Source organism: Ctenopharyngodon idella, chromosome 9 (genome assembly GCF_019924925.1).
Source record: "Ctenopharyngodon idella isolate HZGC_01 chromosome 9, HZGC01, whole genome shotgun sequence".
Classification (NCBI taxonomy): Eukaryota; Metazoa; Chordata; class Actinopteri; order Cypriniformes; family Xenocyprididae; genus Ctenopharyngodon; species Ctenopharyngodon idella.
In genome coordinates this window covers 28,452,151-28,472,509 of record NC_067228.1, presented here as the reverse complement: position 1 = coordinate 28,472,509, position 20,359 = coordinate 28,452,151, and the positions used below count along the sequence as shown (strand labels likewise).

The 20,359-nt window shown below is 37.2% G+C and overlaps 1 protein-coding gene across 1 annotated transcript in view; it reads right to left on the bottom strand.

Annotated features, from left to right (window-relative positions):
* The window catches only part of vwa8 (von Willebrand factor A domain containing 8), a 129,199-nt gene that overhangs the window by 6,990 nt on the left and 101,850 nt on the right, over positions 1 to 20,359 (bottom strand). The window contains exons 40-44 of the mRNA XM_051904791.1: positions 16,803 to 16,911; positions 11,503 to 11,628; positions 8,536 to 8,694; positions 4,034 to 4,132; positions 439 to 677 (exon numbers count right to left, since the gene is read on the bottom strand). Coding sequence (XP_051760751.1) covers positions 439 to 677; positions 4,034 to 4,132; positions 8,536 to 8,694; positions 11,503 to 11,628; positions 16,803 to 16,911 — 732 coding nt within the window. The remainder of the gene's footprint in view (positions 1 to 438; positions 678 to 4,033; positions 4,133 to 8,535; positions 8,695 to 11,502; positions 11,629 to 16,802; positions 16,912 to 20,359) is intronic.

Sequence of the window (20,359 nt, the reverse complement as noted above, 5' to 3'; positions counted from 1 at the left end):
CTTCCGCATGCCTTCAAGCTCTCCTTATGTGCCCCTCTGTGAGTCAAGACCCACAAAATCCTTCAAAAAACATGAACAATGCACCAAAGAGAGCTGAACATGAGCCTATAGACTCTTGTCTTTTATTTGAGAAGAGCCGTACAAATCACACAGGCCACAGCAAAGAATTGACACGGCTCCAGAAAGGGAATGTTAATTACAATTCAAAGTCATTATGCTTTATAGTACTGCCCTAAACATTTGAGACTTTGCACTGCAATTAGCAATGAAATGGGCCTTGTTTTTTTGGAGAGAACTTTAGAGACTGACTTTCATTCAAAGGCGTTTCACCACACGGCAGTTTTCCTGAAAGGGCACTGCCGGTTCTAATCCAGGCTTAACCTTTAACCAAGCATGCTAATGTTTAACACGCAACCTGCTGCGGGACATTAACCTCACCTGTCCGCCTGGTCTCCTAGGGAACCGATGAAGATGGCGAAGGCATTGACCTGCGGGTTACTGGTGAGGGCACGCGCAAACCGGTCGGGGCTGATCCCATAGCGCTCCAGGTTGGCGTCGCTCAACACGATGACGAAATGCTCATCGGCTTCTTCTCGCGCCAGCTCCTTTACGGCGTGTTCGGTGCCCTCCAGAGTGTAGTCTCCACTCATGCAGAACTGCGAGTGAGCATGCATGGTCTGGGACAGTGGAGTACAGCAGAAGAAAAGGTTATAATGCATATTCAGCTGCCCAAGAGTTTTAATGCACTTCCTAGGGCGGTTAGCATCTCAATACATCTCAATAAACAACATGGAGAAAGGGTTTGAAACCATTTTTGCACAGATTCATGGGAAACAGAGCCAAGAAATACAGCTACAGCAGTGTTTCCCAGAGGATTTTGTGAGACTATGGGGGGTAGATGTTTGGTCACTCATGGGGGGTCCAGGGACATTCACCCATGGAAGAAAATTTTGTATATTTTAAAGTAGGGCTATCATCGTTAACGCAATAACATATGCGATTAATTCAAAATCCTTAACACATTAAAATAATTTAACGCAAATAAATTACTGAAGCACACAAAATTGCGTCATTAACGTAATTTATGTCACGCAGTTGACATACCCTAGTCAAACCCTTTAACCTGATTTCGCTTCTCTGTTTGCGATCAGATTATTATGTCATTCTGTCATTTTGTCAAACTCTGGGACAGTTTTCAGTCCAATAATCCAGTAAGCGAATTCATTCAAACAATCAGTCCCAAACAGCGCCAATGTAAAGAAAACCAGGCTCATTACATCAGAGATAAAAGAGAGAATAGAGAGTCACGTTGCGTTTTCAGTGAATTATTCTTTCCAGTGTCTGTTTCGCTTTAAAACACGAGCTCATATTCTGTGATTGTTTCTGAAGAATGCAAACCCATGATCATGCTGTGTGAAATATAGACTGAAAGTCAAAACATCCCACCGCTGTATGGCCAGAGATGATACGCAAACTATGTTTCTCGGCTGGATAAAGCAAACCAGCATCTTACTAGTAAAGTTTTGATGAATGATTGGAATCAAGGTAAAGACGATTGCGGTGACGTACAGGAGTCGTACAGTAAGCACGTGTGAGACCATTATATTGATGCGCAAATGTGGTCCTGTTCGGTATTGCAACTTGACTTTGAACAATCTCAGATGTTACATTGTACACATAATATACACCGTGAAGTCAGAAAAGTTTTTTTCTGTTATGTTTTTTTTTTTTTATGGGTGCTTTGATGTGCATAAATAAATGTATTATATGGACTCCTTATATCATTTGTGACCCTGGACCACAAAACCAGTCATAAGGGTTAATTTTTAGAAATTGAGATTTATACATCATCATAAAGCTGAATAAATAGGCTTTCCATTGATGTATGGTCTTTAGGATAGGACAATATTTGGCTAAGATACAACTATTTGAAAATCTATTGGAAAAAAAAAAAAAAAAATCAACATATTGAGAAAATCGCCTTTAAAGTTGTCCAAATGAAGTCCTTAGCAATTCATATTCACTCACAAAAATAAATTTTTGATATATTTACAGTAGGAAATTTACAAAATATCTTCATAGAACATGATCTTTACTTAATATCCTAATAATTTTTGGCATAAAAGAAAAATCAATAATTTTGACCCATACAATGTATTGTTGGCTATTGCTACAAATATACCCGTGCAACTTATGACTGGTTTTGTGGTCCAGGGTCACATTTGGTAATTTGGTGTCCTTTTGGAGTCTCCAAGTGTCCTTTTTTGGAAAGACACCTGAATTTTCAGCTGAAAAAAAAAGCTTGCAGAAAAATCACCCTTCAATTTGATGGTTTACTTTGCTGGATATAGCAAATGATGACAAAAAGAATGTATTAATCACGATTAATCACACAAAAGGGTGTGATAAATCGTGATTAAAAATTATTTATCTATTGACAGCCCTATTTTAAAGTTAAATAAATCAATCTGGTGCACATTGAGAGTTTAAAATTAAGAGCTTAATCCACTTTTTGGAGTTCAAATTGAACAGAGTAAAAAGTCTTTGCAGTGTAAATGAAAAATTAATATTCCATAATAAGTACATTATTTTACTTTACACAACTGTCATAATTTCTTCACTTGCAAGAGTTAAACACTCAAGCTTTTATTTTGGCGGAAAACTGCAGTTGCTGTAAAAACAGTATTACAAACGCTTTCGATTTTAGTTCGCTTGACAGACGCTTTGTCAAAACATTGCGCAAAACAACATTAGAGACTTTTATTATTATGAGAAGTGTAAAAATATACACAGTTTATTATGAAACTGTGGTGGGACAGAATACTGTACAGCTTCAGAAAATACAGAGACAGCGGTTAGAGAGCAGTTTGATGTTTTTTTGATTTCCTAATGCCTACAGCCCAAAGTATACTTGTTTTTTACATGTACAATAGGGAATGTGTACAGTGTGCGTGATGTAAATTTCGTCACCAGCATGGTACGCGCACAGCCTGATTTTACTTGCACGTGCGTCTTGAATTTTTTGCATTAATTTGTTTGACACTGCCATTATTTCACATTTTAAAAAGAAACAGAGGACACTGTGGTGCGAATTAGTGATACTTGAAAATCTAGTTTAAAAGAGTACGAAACCATTTTTATCGTTCATAACGTCTGGAGAGAAATAGTGCAGACACTGGACAAGGATGAAACTTTCTAGTGTGCCTGTGTCGACTGCCTGTGTTTGTGCACGTTATCAAATGGAGTATACTTTAAAAGACTATGTGTTCTGCTTGTGCGCGTTTGCCTCAAAACGGAGGCATACTTTGGGCTTTACTGTCCTATTTTGCTCTTTTTCCATTTTGCAATTTCCTTGGATCTCCGCTGTTTTCTTGATAGTCAGGACAGTGCACACACCTGACGACTATTTGGTCACATTTAAAACCTGTTTGAAATTTATTGAGTGTGTTGCACACTTTGCAAATGGATCAAGACATGACTTTTTAAATCGCATACTAGTTGCAATTTTAAAACATGAAAGGACGCCAAGCTTCAATCTTATAGTGTGATTGGCTTTAAGGCAAGTGATACTTGATAACTAAACTGCGAAAGATAAGATTATTTTCAGAGAATAAATCTTGAATAACTTTCTGTTTCAAGTGTAAAGCTGTGATTTCAAAGTAAAAGTGTAATTTTGCCAGTGGTTTAAATGTTTTTTTTCTGTGACGGCTGTAATCAGACAACTGTTTTAAAACACCAGGGGCTGAAATATAACTAGTAGCACTTTGCTTTGGAAATAAAGTAGATTGTTTCATTTTTGAAGGCCCCAATTTGGCTGCAGTTGTGCGTCAATGAATCCCAGTGACCATCCCTACAGTCTCATGTCTGAGAATTTATGCTTGACTTTCTTCCTGGTGTGGTCACATAAGACAATAGGAGGAATTCTAGGAGAAATGCTGCTACTACGTCAGCACAAGTGAATTCATAAGAGCATAGATTTCAAAACAAAAAAAGGAAATGAGGTCACATTTGCATTACAGAGGCATTACTGTACCTTCAAAACCTTCAGCCTCTCCTTGTTGTTCTTAGGCACTTTGTCACATCTGACCAGTTCTATGTCAAAACCATCTCCGGAGTGCCCCATAATATCATACTACAGAGGAAAAAACAGGAAGAAGGAGAAGGGTTAGTCCACTCTGCCAGGAAAATAATGAGCAGACAAATAACGATATGTCCAATGCTGGAATAAACACTCTGCAAGAAAAGATGTTTTAGAAGTGCACCTCAATCATGTAAAACAAAATAAAAAGATTATGTAAATCAGCTATAATGACAAAGATGATGCTATTTTGAGTTACACTCATGAATAGTCAAAGGAAGTTTCATAATAAAATCTTGTCCAGCTCAACAATGCAACAGTTGATGGCAGTGAGAGTCTTGAATACATCACATTCCATTACGTCAATACATCTTCAGTATACTTCTGGCTGGTCATATCAAGAGGACACTAGTCTCAGTTTCAAGCAATGCCCACTGAAGTATATTGCACAGAAAACTGGCTGAAATGACCAGTTTAGATTTGACTGGCTGACTTTTGCACACATTATCTGGAGTCAGACTGGTTTTCATCTTGGCCAGAAAAAGCATCAATGTGGACCAGACTCTATGTTGATTGTCAAAGGTTTGGCTACGTGAGACTAAGGGGACACAGACTAATGTGTAACCTGTAGAGCTGAGCGGATCAAAGGGCAAATGAGAAGAAGAATGTGTGTGACACCCGCCTTGAGATCACAGGTGGATGAGTTATTAGGTGCACTTTTATGTAATGCAGATTATGTAAGTGTCACAAAAAAACAGATATATGACAGGCCAGCTGGATGAGCAAACAGCCAAGGTGGGGCCATAAAATCTGGCACCACACACACACACACACACACACACACACACACACACACACACACACACACACACACACACACACACCTCACACACACACACACACACACACACTTCACACACACCTCACACCTAACACACACACACACACACACACACACACACACACACACACACACACACACACACACACACACACACAAGCATACTTACCATCTCACATAACACTGTCACTTCATTAATCTTTGTCACCATCTATTACAGGTTCTACACTCAAACTGAGATCTGAATAGTGCTGTGCAATATAGCTAGTAAGTTTAAAAAATATTCAGCAAGGACATGTTAAAATTATCAGAGGTAACAGTAAACACATTTATAATATTACAAAAGATTTCTATTTCAAATAAATGCTGTTCTTTTGAACATCAAAGAATCCTGAAAAAAAGTATGATGATTTCCACAAAAATATGAAGTGGCACAACTTTTTTAAACATTGATAATAATAAGAAATGTTTCTTTAGCAGCAAAGCAGCATATTAGAATGATTTCTGAAGGATCATGTGACACTGAAGACTGGAGTAATGATGCTGAAAATTCAGCTTTGTAACACAAGAATACATTTTAAAATATATTCATATGATTGAAAATATTGTTATTTGAAAATGTAATAATATTATTGTTTTTACTGTATTTTGATCAATGTAATGCAGCCTTGGTGAATAAATTTGGGGCAGACATCACAGTTACGTCACTTGCAGTTGCGGGTGCATAGGTGGCAGAAAAACAGCGGTAACAAGTGGAGGAAAATGGGCAAAATCCACAGAATAAGAGAAAAATGATTTTTTTGTGCCTTTGGATGTCAGAATCGTTATGCAAAAAATATAGTCTTCATTTTTATAGAATACTGTCATTGAAGACACCCTTTGAAGCTAAACGCAGATGTTTATATTGCAATTCACAGACTGGACTGATGAAACCTGCAATGATCTACTCTACTATTAAAGCATGAATTTGATGTAAACAGTAAGTCTACATAATATTCACATATGCAGTTAATAGGGGAGATACATACATAATATTTAAACCTATAACATTTTACATAACTTTTTAAACATAACTTTTTATCTCAAAATTTGGACTTTTTTTCTTGCATTTAAGTGTATATATCTCCCAGTTCGGACTTTATATCACAATTCTGAAGGGAAAAAGTTAGAATTGCAGGATACAAACTCGCAATTCTGGGGGAAAAAGAAAGAATAACGAGTATATCTCACAATTCTGTAATTCCTTCTAAGAATTGTGAGATATAAACTCAAAATGAACTTTTTTTATTCCTTTATTCCATGGCTTCCACAGACTGCTAATGCAGAACTGTCATTTTCTGCCACCAGGTAGGCTCTGCCCATAAAAACGTCATCGCTGTTTGCAAACACAAAAAGTGTGATAAAATCATCAATGCTGGTTAACTTACATTGCCAAAAAATTTAATAAAATATGTTAACACTTTAAGGTGACGTACTTACACTTTACTACATGTACTTACTATAGTAATAACAGTAATTTATGCATAATTACAAGTAACTAACCCTAAGCCAAACCCTAACCATAACTCTATAGTAAGTACATGTAGTTTATTAATATTACTCAGTACTTATTTTGAGTAAGTGCGATAACTACCTCGCCTTAAATAAAATGTAATAAAATATATTGCTGTATATTTCAATACGTAAGCAATGCACTGCCCTGAGTGAGAAACTGTGAAATGTTTCAGTACTGAAACATCAGAACTCCTGGAATGCTGCATGTCCAACAAAATTACTGCACCGGATCCAGCTGTTTTACAAATGTTACATATTATCTATATTTATATCGTCCAGCCTCAGATCCGACCTCACACATTTAAAGTGTTGATGCAAATTAGAGAAGAACGGGATAATGTGAGCCATTGACACCCACAGCTGCATATCTTCCGCTGCTTTCCTCCCCCAAACTCCCCGGAATGGAGATAACAGATCAACTTTTGTGCAGGCGCTACAAATCTGCGAGCAGCTCCCAACAAGGGCCGTGATTCACAGCCTCCAGAGCATCTGCCAGCAGCTCAGATGAACAGAGACAGAGAGATGGACGGAGGAAAAAGAGGAACATCAAGTGAAAGAGAGAGTTTGAGAGGCAGAGGCCTCCCAGAGAGCTGCTAACCACTAATCAACCTAAACCAGCATGACTGTCTCTATGGTAACTGAGTATGTGGAAGCTTCTGGGGATATTTCACATCATCCTTATTGCCATGGCAACCTCCATAACAGTGTGTCAGCATGTGCGGTGGGGAGATCCCTATTACTCATCAGATCAGCCGAAGGTTTTCACTCGGTTTCCATGGTGTGTTGCCTGGAGGTGGTTTACTGTAAACAGTTTTTGCTATTTTCATTGAGTGACGAAAGTGTTTGTGGTGAAAAGATTGAGATGCATCAACGTGTAGAGACTAAATTTGAACTCTGTGGTCAACTTAGACCAAGATGACATGGTCATCAAAATTAGATTCACTGAGCAGATGCATGAATTTATTTCAAATTTAAGGCAGTGTCTCAAAATCTACTGTGCCACCATTACATTTTTGTGAATTGGTTGTAAAGTGACAGTAGATAGTTTTACTTTTACAAAAGATTTCTACTTCAAATAAATTATAATAATCATTTATACAGGAATAAATTACATTTTAAAATGTATTCAAATAGAAAACTAATTATTATTTACTGTTTTTACTATTTTAAACTGTTTTTACTGTATTTTTGATCAAATACACTAATTGCAGCCATGGTATAAAAAAAAATAAAAAATCTTACTGATCACAAATTTTGAACACATGTCCGTCATCTTTGACCTTTTTTTTATGTTTTGTTTTTTTACTTAAAGGGATAGTTCACCCAAAAATCCCGGAAGAGTGACCTCTGACCCGACGCATGACATAGAGCAAGAGGATAGAGCAAAACAAGACACCAGTCACAAATTAGAAGTCTAAAACAAGAATTTTTAAAGAGAAATTTTGGAGAATTTCGATATAAGAGAAGAGGAGCCTGAGTTTGTTGCCCAGCCCTATTTGTTTGAACCACGAGAAGCATCTAAGCTCACGCTTCTCCTACATCCTGCGTCATACATTGCATCAGAGGTTACTCATTTGGTGTAAGTTGATTTGCGAAGGAAGCTAGATATTTTAGTTTATAAAGTTTTAAATATGGATATTTTTCTTACAAAATCCCATCGCTTCGTTTCAGAAGGCCTTTATTAACCCCCTGTAGCCACACTTTTATGATGGATGGATGGACTTTTTTGGACTTCAAAATCAGGAGCGCCATTCACTCCCATTATAAAGCTTGGAAGAGCCAGGATATTTTTCAATACAACTCCGACTGTGTTCGTCTAAGATGACTTGAGGGTGAGTAAATCATGGGATAATTTTCATTTTTGGGTGAGCTATCCCTTTTAGTCAGAAAAATTGATTTTGAGATTGCCTTCTTCATGAAGGTTTTAATGTGATGGTACCTAAGAATTTGGTCAAAAGAAGGAAACTTATGCTGCCTACTTTGGAACAGTGTTAAAATGCTGCCTACACAGACAGTTCACTATGTTTTGGAACAGAGCCGATGGCTGATTTTCAAATCTCACCTTAAACTTGTGCTCGTAGCTCTCCAGAGCCTCCATCACCATACACACGGCCTCCATGGAGCGCTCCAGACGGCCGTCGACGCCATTAAAACGATACATGCTGCCAGAGACGTCCGCTAGCAGACGTAAACGCTTCGGCTTCTGCTGAGGAGACCCCAACTGCAGCCAGACCAAAGGAAAAACACATAAGTCATCCACACATTCAGTCTCAAATGACCAGACAGATATTTAATTAGGAAAATCATTTAATACAGTTACTATGTGGTTTGTTTAATTGCAACGTTCTTTTTGCCCAGACTCCTCTTCTGAAAGGCTTCATGGTCAATGAGGTTTTTAATGGATTATACAGGAGCCACATAATATATTAAGGCACCACTGTAAGAACTCATTACAATAAATTCAGAAAGATTTTAAGTATGCGCTTATGGGAAACAGTAAATATAATATGACCTTCTTGCTGTGAGTGTCTGCTAAACTGGAATTCAACGATACCAGTAGAAGAAACAATAGGAATAGAAGAAAGAAAAGTCAAACATCAGGAAGTCTAACAAGAATGCTACACCTTAAAGTTATAGTTTGCCTAAAAATTCAAATTCAGACATTATTTATTTACTTTATGTCCTTCCAAACTTGTATGCTGTTTTCTAAGGAGTGCAAAATGAGAAATTTTGAAGAATGTTCCTACTCCTCTTTTCATAGTGACCAACATAGAGACAAAAAACAAGTGTTGTTTCATCTCATATTTCATAATTTTTATTTTTTTTTTTTGTATTGTGAATTATGTTCTTATCTGAATTCTTGAGGATGTACTGCCTCCCTTGCTTCCATCCGACAAAATGGATCTTTGTACATCCAAGTGAAACGGATAATAGGTAAAGAAAAAATGTCAAGTGGAACTTAGCTCTATCCATAAATTGTTGATTTGATGGAGGCAGATCTGAATGCGACCTTGCAGTCAATTGCAATAAAGGGGCGGGGTTTAAGCGGATAAAATGACCTGAGAAGTCTAGCATACGTCAACAGAGAGAAGTCTGTTGTCTCACTGAAATATCCAGTAATCACATTTTGATTAAGAATTAAAGCCTTGATACACTTCAAGCGAAACTGAAGAACAAGCTGGTGTGGCGTCACTTCGAACAAAATCAGGCCAAAATGAAGTTTGTTTTCAGGAATTGGAAACAGCTTTCCAGAAAAGTTTGCTCCGGCTGCTAAACACCTTCGACTGGTAAGTGGTGATTGCATAATAGGTGGGTGTGGCTCTGGGGCTCCGCCTTCTTTGACATGGAAATCTTCTCCGGTTCATTTCTACTGTTCAGTCTGTCAAGGTTAACGATAACTATAAAATATCTATATTAGTATCCACACCAATGCACAATATCGTTCTGTTTATTCTAAGCACGCGCTGCAGTTTTCTCGTCTGCCGCTTTAAATGCTCCAGCTATTTAAAGGGAACCTATTATGCAAAATTTACTTTTACGTGGTGTTTGAACATAAATGTGTGTCGGCAGTGTGTGTATACAACCACCCTATAATTGTACAAATCCACCAACTCCTCTTTTTTTAATCCCCATAAATCATTAGCAATGTCTCAGAACAAGCTGTTTGCAGATTCTATATAAAGTGACGTCACATTGAACAGGCCCCACCCACGACTGCTAACAGACTTTGCCGCATTAGCATAGTTTCTGCCATTTTCTCCAGGCCGGAGAAGCTGTAGTGACAAGAATGTCTTGTAAGCGATTGAAGTGTTTTGCTGTTGGATGTGAGAGTGAACATAACAGTCTTCATTTATTAGTTTTATTTTTGAAGGGAATGCGCCACAGATCTAATGTCACATGCAGATAAAAAAAAACACACGCAGATAAAAAATGTTCATGATGAAGAAGAACTGCAATGTCTGTGAGCGTGATCATGATATAGATGATAATCAAAATCAAGCAGATGTTTTGTTAGTATTTGGCAGAGTATCCGATGCAGGCAGGAGCTGTTGAAGGAAGCACTTTTCTGGAAAGGGGGCGGGGAGCAGCAGCTCATTTGCATTTAAAGACACATGCACTCAAAAATGGGTATTTACAACATGGTATAATAAATGATCTGTGAGGTATTTTGAGCTGAAACTTCACAGACACATTCTGGGGACACCTGAGACTTAAATTACAATTAAAAATGGGCATAATAGGTCCCCTTTAAAGCAGGACGGATTCTGATTGGCTGTCAATGTTTTCATTGTTCATCTGCTGGAAAAAATTGTTCTGAAAGTGATTCCAACGATATTGCTTCTCTGTGCCGTTATCGTTATAGTTGTGGTGTAGACTGCTATTATTTTCTATTTTTATCGTTATCGTCCTTGGTGTGAATGGGCCTTAAAACTGTAAAGCTGCCTGTAAAGCAATCTATTGTATAAATAGCTATATAAATAAATTAACATGACACGACTTGACTGGAGTGCCAAACTGCAGAGCTTGTGCAAACATATGATTAGAGGCTTCCATAACCGCTGTCATTTTGTTGTGTGTTTATTTTGTTATTGAGAGGAAAGCATGTGGCACATATTTACATATTCATCTAAACACCAGGCTCAGCAGTGTGGATGGCGTCTGGATGTTTGCTAACAATATACCACTGAAAATATATTTTTAAACTTTTTTTTAACTTCTAAGCGAAGAACGAAAAAGAACTTCACTGTGAGTATATCAGAGCTTTTACAAGGTTAATAAAAAAGAAAGAAAGAAAAGAAACATATGCTCACAATAACATATGTTCACAATAAGATCAATAACATGCATTTAGAAAATGAATTTTCATATCATGCTGACCTTAAGATTTATGTTAGAAACAGACCAAAATATAAGTAGTTATTTGCTTAAAAAATGTTGTGAATTTGAATTCATATGTGTTTGTTTTGACCTGTAGGCTTTACCATTATTGTTTAGTGATGAATACTGAGTGATCAATGTGAGCTCTCACCTCTGGCTCCAGCTCTCCTCTGCGTTTATAAATGGCCTTCTCTCCTGTTAGTCCGTCAATGATCTTAGCATCATCCAGCTCGCCCAGAGCCTGATTCCTCAGCCACTGCCTCTCCTTCCCTTTAGCCTAAAACACAAACACCATTTACAGTTTAGTGAGGTTCAGCTCTAGCTCTACACTTTATATTAAAATAAAATAATTAGCAAAGACAAATAAAAGTTTTGTAATAAAAGTCTGTGCTGTGAAGTACAAAAAAAAAAAAAAAAAAAGTAAGAAGAATGTAAGTAATGTACAAATTATTTGAAGTTTTAATACTTAAACGTGAGCTAACATCACGACCCCCAGCGGGTCCTTGACCTCCTATGCTTCAAACGTGGATCAAACATCAACAAACACCCATAGAAGCACTTCCACATGTGGCTCTCATTATATGAGCAAGCATGTCAGGTCTCCATGAAGAACAATGACCCAACACATCACTCCACGCACACATGAAAACAAGCACGTACAAAGACAGACGTGCAAGCAAATTCAAGCACACACAATTTCAGACACATTCACAGACATACTTGCATCACCCATTATTAAACCCATTATAGTTATCCAGGTAATAATGAAAGCATCACACACGCTCTTGCAAAAGGTTCAGACAGAAGTGTGAAGTCACACTGTAATAAAGAGTCATGAGCTGAAGAAAAGGCACAGAGGATGACGGCACTCCAGGGATTTACTGAATGGATGAGATCATCTGCTCTATTCTGTGTCATATCTCAAGTCTGTGTGAAAAAGAGCTCTAATGCTCCATTTCCACCTAAATGCTGCCAAGACTTGAATGATGACGGAACTATGTTACAACATAACCTGCCCACAACAAACACACCGCTTTTATTTACGGAACAGATTTCCAAACTTTTTTGTCAGCTGAACATTTTTTTTTTTATACAGTTTTATGATTTAATAAATTATTAGCATTTCATCATTTCATAAAATGATGTTTCCCCATGAACGCCCAGGGGTTTGCAAACCCCAGTTCGGAAATAATTTTTCCTGTTATGACCGACAACCATTAAATAGTTCTTCTTAAATTTCTCTACTATTTTGTCTAAATACAAAATAAAACACTAATTCAATATCAAATTTTCCAATATAAAAGGCATTTAGGCATTATAGTGTACAGCATGAAAAATGGATATTAATTTTGACATATGCTAAAGATTACATTTAACAGTTTTCATAAATTATTAGCTTTATGTGTGTGCTAGATGACAGAATTGTATATCACAATGTAAAAATACAGGAAATTAGCATGAAAATTAAGTTCTCAATATCGGCCAATACAGTAATGATATACTCATTTTAAACTAGTGTTGTCAAATGTACCGACTGCGATACCAAGTTGGTACTGAAATTTAAAAAACATGACGCTTTGAACGTTGTTGAGCGGATTCGTAAACACCTCTGATTGGCCTTTGTATTCACGCGCTCATCAGATATGTCTGTGATTGGCTACAATGATCAACGCACAGGAGCGTTTAAAAGCACACGGAAGTGTGTAAGCGCTCGGTGAAGAGCGTTATTGATGTCCATTTACAACATTTACAATGTTTTTGAAGCGCTGATCATTGTAGCCAATCACAGGGCCTGTTTACACCTGGTCACTTCATGCGTTTTCTCTGATCAGATAGATATCTGATTTATAAAAACGATTCCATTTACACTTGACCACATAAACATGTCTCCGCAAAACGGATATATATATCCAATCTTCAATTCACATCACCGAAAGCAACAAATATGAGCTGTATTTTATTGATCATCAGCTAATTTCAAAATCAAAGACCGCAATAGGAGAGAGCGCGGCAACAGCACTGGTAAGATTATTTAGTCTCATTACTTTTAATGAAGATGATTGTGTTTTGAGCGCCTGCGACTTACTTTCAGTTTGATTTGCAGCAGTTTGCGCGTTGTCTTGCTGTCATATCTGAATATAACGTCATATAGCCTATAACACGCTCTCACACATTTATTTTTTTAGCATTTTTGGGAGGAGTTAAATTTACATATGTGGTTTCAACAACCAGATGCATTTAGACTTGTTTTGACTGGAATGCGTCCCAGACCACCTCCTGAAGTGGTTTGAACGATCAGATTTATATCCATCTCGAATGCATTTCGGAGGGCATTTACATCTGGTCTTTTCACGATTGGATAGCTATCCGATCAGAGAAAACGCATGAAGTGACCAGATGTAAACAGGCCAACAGACATGTCTGATGAGCGCATGAACACAAAGGCCAATCAGAGGTGTTTACGAATCCGCTCAAAGTGTGATATTTTTCAAATTTCAGTACCAACTTGGTATCATGGTCAGTACTTTTGACAACACTATTTTAAACTGAACTAAAACACTTTTTTAGGTTATTTTGAAAGGTTTTGAAAAACAGCTAACCCTAAGTATATGCAATATCATGATGTTTGCCTTTGCAAACACCATTAATAAATGTCCTCAAGCTATTATAACAGGATCATAGAGCATGTGGTCAGAGTCCTGAGAGTGAATATACCACAAACTACAGGACAACTTGCTGCGAACACTTATCAGCCAGGTAGGTGTGTGAATGTGCATGTGTTCAACATGTTTGGGAGAGCCAGTTGTGGAAAACCATATGAGCAGTGATTACAGAGTAAAGGCAGGGGTCCAAATTTGCTGTTTTGCTCTTTTTTTTTTTTTTTTACAGCTCTCATATACATTCCTTTGAAAACAGATGAGATGTTGTTGTTTGTGTTCTTCTATGTTTCTTACCAACTTAAAACTCACCATGCAACATTCAGGAGTTCAGGAGACAAACTTTACTTGTTTCTCATGATCTTAAAAAATGTAAAAATGTACCTGTAAATTTATGTATTTATTTATTTAATTAATTTAGCGGTCAATATGTGTCCAGCAAACATGTGACCATAAAAAGTGTTTAAAAAATGTCCCCAGCATACGAAGATGCACCTCACGAAGCTGGTTGAAGACTTTATTATTATTATTGTTATTATTTTCAACATCTTGGAATGCTAGTAACAAATGATTAGATGTTTCCAAACTTCTGACTGTTAGTGTATGTGTCGCCATCTTTACAGGAGCAAATGAATAGGCAGTGGTCAAATTACTATCTGGAAAAATCCCAAGCGGAGAACAGAGGCTCAGGGTGACACGGAGGTTAACTTCTTCTCAGGACAGGACCAGTACAGAATGATGCCAGTGTGCTCATCTGGACCACACACATGCCACTATGGCTGCCAGCTCTCTTTACAGCACTATTGTAGGTGAAAGGAGATAGTGCTGATTTAGAGGACTGGACTGTGAAAGACAGACAGAGATAATCCTTGTCACCATGTTTTCACATAAACACATCTGTCTTTGAGCAGAGCTCCTTGCATGGGCTGCCAAAGAGGAACCTGATCCTCCCTGAGGCTGGAGCCAGCCCTCCGTTCACACAGCACAGGGAATCCCCATGAGCGGATACAGATCTCAGATCAGACCGAGCTGCCGATGCTGGTTTAGCTGAACGTAGACATGGAAACTAGCTGGTCTTCAATCAGCATTTTCTGAGAAACTCCACCCGAGTTCTAGCACTCTGTCCACCCACACCCAAACAAAAAAGATCAGACGCACTACCGGACATCCTTCCATACAGAATGCCGACCGCCTGGGTCCATATCGACAGACCAATCAGGAGGGCAGGACGCCTAATAATAATAACAAAGCACGTTCATTTGGACTCACAGGATGGCCCTCTCGTGAGTTGGCTGAGATGCTAAAGGAATACTGTAGGTGTGGTTACATGCGTGTCCATGTGTGCACGTGCACACTAGAGCTTGCACGGATACTCACTGCAACTAATCGGCTAGTCATTCAGAAAAACAGCTGACTATTCAGCAGGCCAATTTTTTATGTAAATGAATCTTCATACACTTTGTGTGCACACTTTACTGTTTTTGTCAAGTTCAGACTCAATGTATCAACTATACTGTAGTAGTGGCACAACTAATCGAAGATCAGCAGTTTTCAATCTGCCATGTCACAAATATTAAAAATAAATATTAAAATATAAATAGACCTATTTATATTTATATATTTTTGACATGACGCATAATCACAGCAGTGTTTCCTGCACCACTTTTCAAAGGTGGCGCTCCTTGAACAGACAACACAACCTATGTAGTCTGTTTCACAAAAGACTCTAATGAAATGTTTTTTTTAATGAATCATTCAAAAAGATTTGGTCTAATATATCTTTTGCTGAATGAACTGAACAAATCTGTCCAGCTGTGTTCACATGTCACCAGTGGCTGGTGGCGAGGTCGGTCGTAAAGTTGCCTAGTAAAGTTTATGAATTACATTCATGGATGTTATTCCATGTTGTAGACACCGATTCAATTTTCTTTACTACTTTTCTGGACCTTGAATGACGGTAATTACGTTGCTTTCTTTGGGGGATAAAAAAAACCTCTTGGATTTCATCAAAAATATCTTAATTTGTGTTCCGAAGTCTTACGGGTGTGGAACAACATGAGAGTGAGTACTTAATGACAGAAATGTCATTTTTGGGTGAACTAACCCTTTTAATGATATGCTAAAGCCCGCCGGCATGTTGATGCCTTTTGATCACTGCAGTTTTACAGAGAAAATACTCAGCAGTGGTGTTGACCTATGAAATTGCACATGGTTTCGTCTTGAAGCATATTAAAAACACCACATAGATATATAAACAACATTAAAAACTTGATTTTCACCACAAGGAGACTTTAAATAAGACGCATTAAATTGATCAAAAGTGATAGTGAAGACCATTAAAAGGTACAAGATTTCTATTTCAAATAAATGCTGTACTTTTGCAAATACTATATTTTTAAATATTAGAAAATCTTATTTTAAACTTTAATATTTCACAATATTACTGTTTTTACTGTATTTTTTTTTTTTTTTTATTAAACAAAAGCAGCCTTAGTGAGCATAAGAGACTTTTAAAAGCTAAATATTTTACTGATTCCAAACTTTTGAGTGGTCATGTAAGCCATATGATAATGCAATTATATTAAGTAAGTTTTCTCATCATTTCACTAAAAAAAGTCTGTGGTGTGTCTTGAGATAAATTAAACCTCTCTAAGAGAGTCCTAACATGAAAAAGTTTGGGAACCCCTGGACTAGTCACGGCAGCCTTTAATGCACAGGGCAGAAACCAGTAGAATGTCCTGAGCCCACTTAATGCCCTGAACACACCTGGAGTGGGACTACTAGAGGTGTTTACCTGCAGACTGTCCAGAATGATGCGGAGTGACTGGACCTGTCGTCTGACCGCTCCTGAGAAACGGTCGTAAGTGGTGGCATCATACTCACTCATCTCAATTTCCTTGAGCCTGTAACAAAAACACAACACTTTAGACTAAAGTATGTGTACAGAGTAAAGCACCATCATTATTACAGCTCATGTGAGATTTGAACAAAACTCTAACCATATGTTTTAAACTGCAGTATGTAAGATATGAATAATTCTTCAAAATTGTGCATTTCAGTAAGCAACCATTTAACAACCACCCTAGTAATTCCCATACAAAACCTTCTAGCATCTTTGTGGTGAGTTCTGTACAAGAACTACTAACCTTTTCGGTTACACTTGACTTAAAGCCTTTATGTCTAATGCACTATAAAGGTATTCATAATGTACATTATAATGCATTATACATTTTTATAAATAATTGTGACCAAAGTTAAAATGCATTATTATATTTGCAGAATTTGAAATTGGTTGTTTGTCATGTGTTTTAATGCACTATACTTTCTAAAGGTGTAACAATGAATCAGTGTTGGGGAAAGTTACTTTTAAAAGTAATGCGTTACAATATTGAGTTACTCCCTACAAAAAGTAACTGTGTTAGTTACTTTTTAATGGATTACTTTTGCATTACTTTTTCTCACCTGGGCTGGGCTTGCTTGCTTTTGTTTGTTTTTAAATAATAAAAAAATGTTCTATTTTTGGCTAATGTAAATGCACTTTCACACAAATAAAAAACAGGCTGAAGGAAATGCAAATTCACGCCTGTACAGTAAAGGGTGCAACTCAAACAAACCTTTCAGTTGTGCTGCCATTCTGGATTGCAGAAGAATAGAATCAATAAAAGAAAGTTCAACACTCTTACTTCAGCAATAAAAACAAAACAATGAAAGACAAATGTGATGTTCATCTAAAGTCATTTTAGCTTATTAGTATGGCTGAATTGGATCATCGAAGGTCAGTAGCAAAGACATTGGTTTATAAAGTGAGATTAAATACATAAAGTATATTTGTATTATTTAACATATTTAATATTGCAGGTTTGCGTAATATTCTGAGTTTGAATATTCTGAATTTCAGTTATTAATATATTAATTTTGAGGGATACTGAATCTGTTTTTGTGCCAGTGAGATGAGTAAATGCTCACAACTACAATAACCATCATGTTTACACATCGCACACAACACCTCTGCATTTGCTCCTGATTTCTCTCAACATGGGGACAAGAGAGTGTCAGTCAATAAATGGGAAAATAAAGTAACTTGTGTTACTTATTTGAAAAAGTAACTCAGATATTATGTTGTAAATTCAAAAGTATTGCATTACTATACTCGTTACTAATCTGATTACGTAACTTGCGTTACTTGTAATACTTTACCCCCAACACTGCAATGAATAGATAAGTATTATATATTATAACTGTGGTCACAATTATTCATGAGACCACATCTTTAAAGGATTTGTTCACTTTCAAATGAAAATTACCCCAAGCTTTACTCACCCTCAAGCCATCCTAGGTGTATGACTTTCTTCTTTCTTGACGCATGCAAGCTTTATAATGGCAGTGAGCGAAGTAAAATATCTAGCTTCCGCCAGACTGCCTTATGTATTCAACTTACGAAGAAAGTGCAAACTGGCATCGCGTCAGTTACACTTTTTCCGTAAGTTGAATAGGGAAGGCGTAGGACGTAGCGTAAGCGTTTTGAACTGCTAGAGTTTTACGCTTTCTTCGTAAGTAGGATACGGAAGGCGGTCTGCCGGAAGCTAGATATTTTACTTCATAACTTGTTAAATATGGATTTTTTTTTTTACACAAACGCATCGCTTCGCTTCAGAAGACTTTTATTAACCCCCCCCAGAGCTGTGTGGAGTATGTTTATGATGGATGGATGTGGATAGAGACACTTTCTTCAGCTCATAATCGTTGATCCCGCTCACTGCCATTATAAAGCTCGGATGTGTCAGAATATTTATTAATATTTCTTTGATTGTGTTCATCAGAAAGAAGAAAGTCATATACACCAAGGATGGCTTGAGGGTGAGTAAAGGGGTAATTTTCATTTGAAAGTAAACAAATCCTTTAAGTAAAGTGTTGCCACATTTTCTTCAGAAAAAGTAAAAAATTATCTTCATTGACATTCTTGCCCTGAGAAGTCTAAACTTGTAAACAATGTCTAGTACATCTTAAAAGAGTGTTATGGGGCAGAAGGATTTTAGAGAATATTGATCTGTTTAGTCACACATTAAGTACAGCTGTCAAGATAGAGAATAGTGCACACTTGAGAGTAGGAGGTGTAGGATAAACATGTCTCTTGGGGCAAGTCCCTACAGCTCCACGACCAGCACCCACACACATGCAACGCCCAGGTGCTCAAAGCCCAGCCAGGCTCATCAGTGTGGGTGTAAGAGGGATGGAGGCAGGAGCTCTGCCAGGTCACTAGTCACCCAAGGTGATCACTGCAATGTCACGAAAACATGTCCAGCTCACATTTCACGCACACACACACACACAGATTTCCCCATTTAGGCTAAGATAATACCAGTATTATGATAAAACTGCTTGTTAGATAAAACTGACTTTTAAGTCATCCCGCGGCCCCCATTGGAAGTTTTCTGAGGCCCCTTAGTTGGCACTGTCCCTCAGATTGAAAACCACTAGCTTATATTATAAGGCTAATCATTAAGATTTTTGGCATTCTGACATTTTTAGGACAATTTCCTTTCTGAATTCTCATTTCTATATTCAGCCTGGACATTTTCCTTTTTTTTTATTCTTAATGATCATTTTCAGTTGATTCTTATTACTGGAAAAATACTGTAACACTTTTTTGTTTTAAAACAGTATAAATAAAAGGAAACAGATTGCTGCAGTAGTGACATATTTTTGTAGGCCAACCCAGAAGTTAACATCTCGACAAATACCCAAAAAGATTTTTCCATTGGCTTTTGGATTACTGCAAGGTCTGTGACTAACAAAAGCTTATGATTCTTACATGCTTTGTTCATCGTGATAAGCTTCACAAATGAACACAATTTTTCTGAATTTTGAAGCATAAACACAATCGACAGAAGTCAAAAGCTAAACGTAGACTATACGAACTACAACATAGTCGCTTGACTTCAACATCACCATCACTAAGCTTCCAACAATTTTTTCTCTTTTTGTTTAAAAACATTTTCCCTGCAAGTTTTAGTTATAGTTTGCAAGAGTGTGATTACAAACACAACAAGGCTGTGAAAGCGTAGATGAGTAAATGAGTTGACCAGTTCGGCCGATGACGTTACTGATGTCCTTGACAACCTCTGTAGTCCCATAGCAACCGCCTTTTAGAAGACAAGTGAAAGCTTTAAAAAAAATCACAAGAGGGTATTACTGATGTATTTTATATCATAGAATAAAACCTGAAAATATATTAAGCTTTTGTTCACCACAGACCTTATTTCAGGCATTTAGCCAAAAACCCATTTAAAACACCCACTGACTATATTATGTTCTGTAAAAGTAATTTTAATATTAATTTTACACAATAAT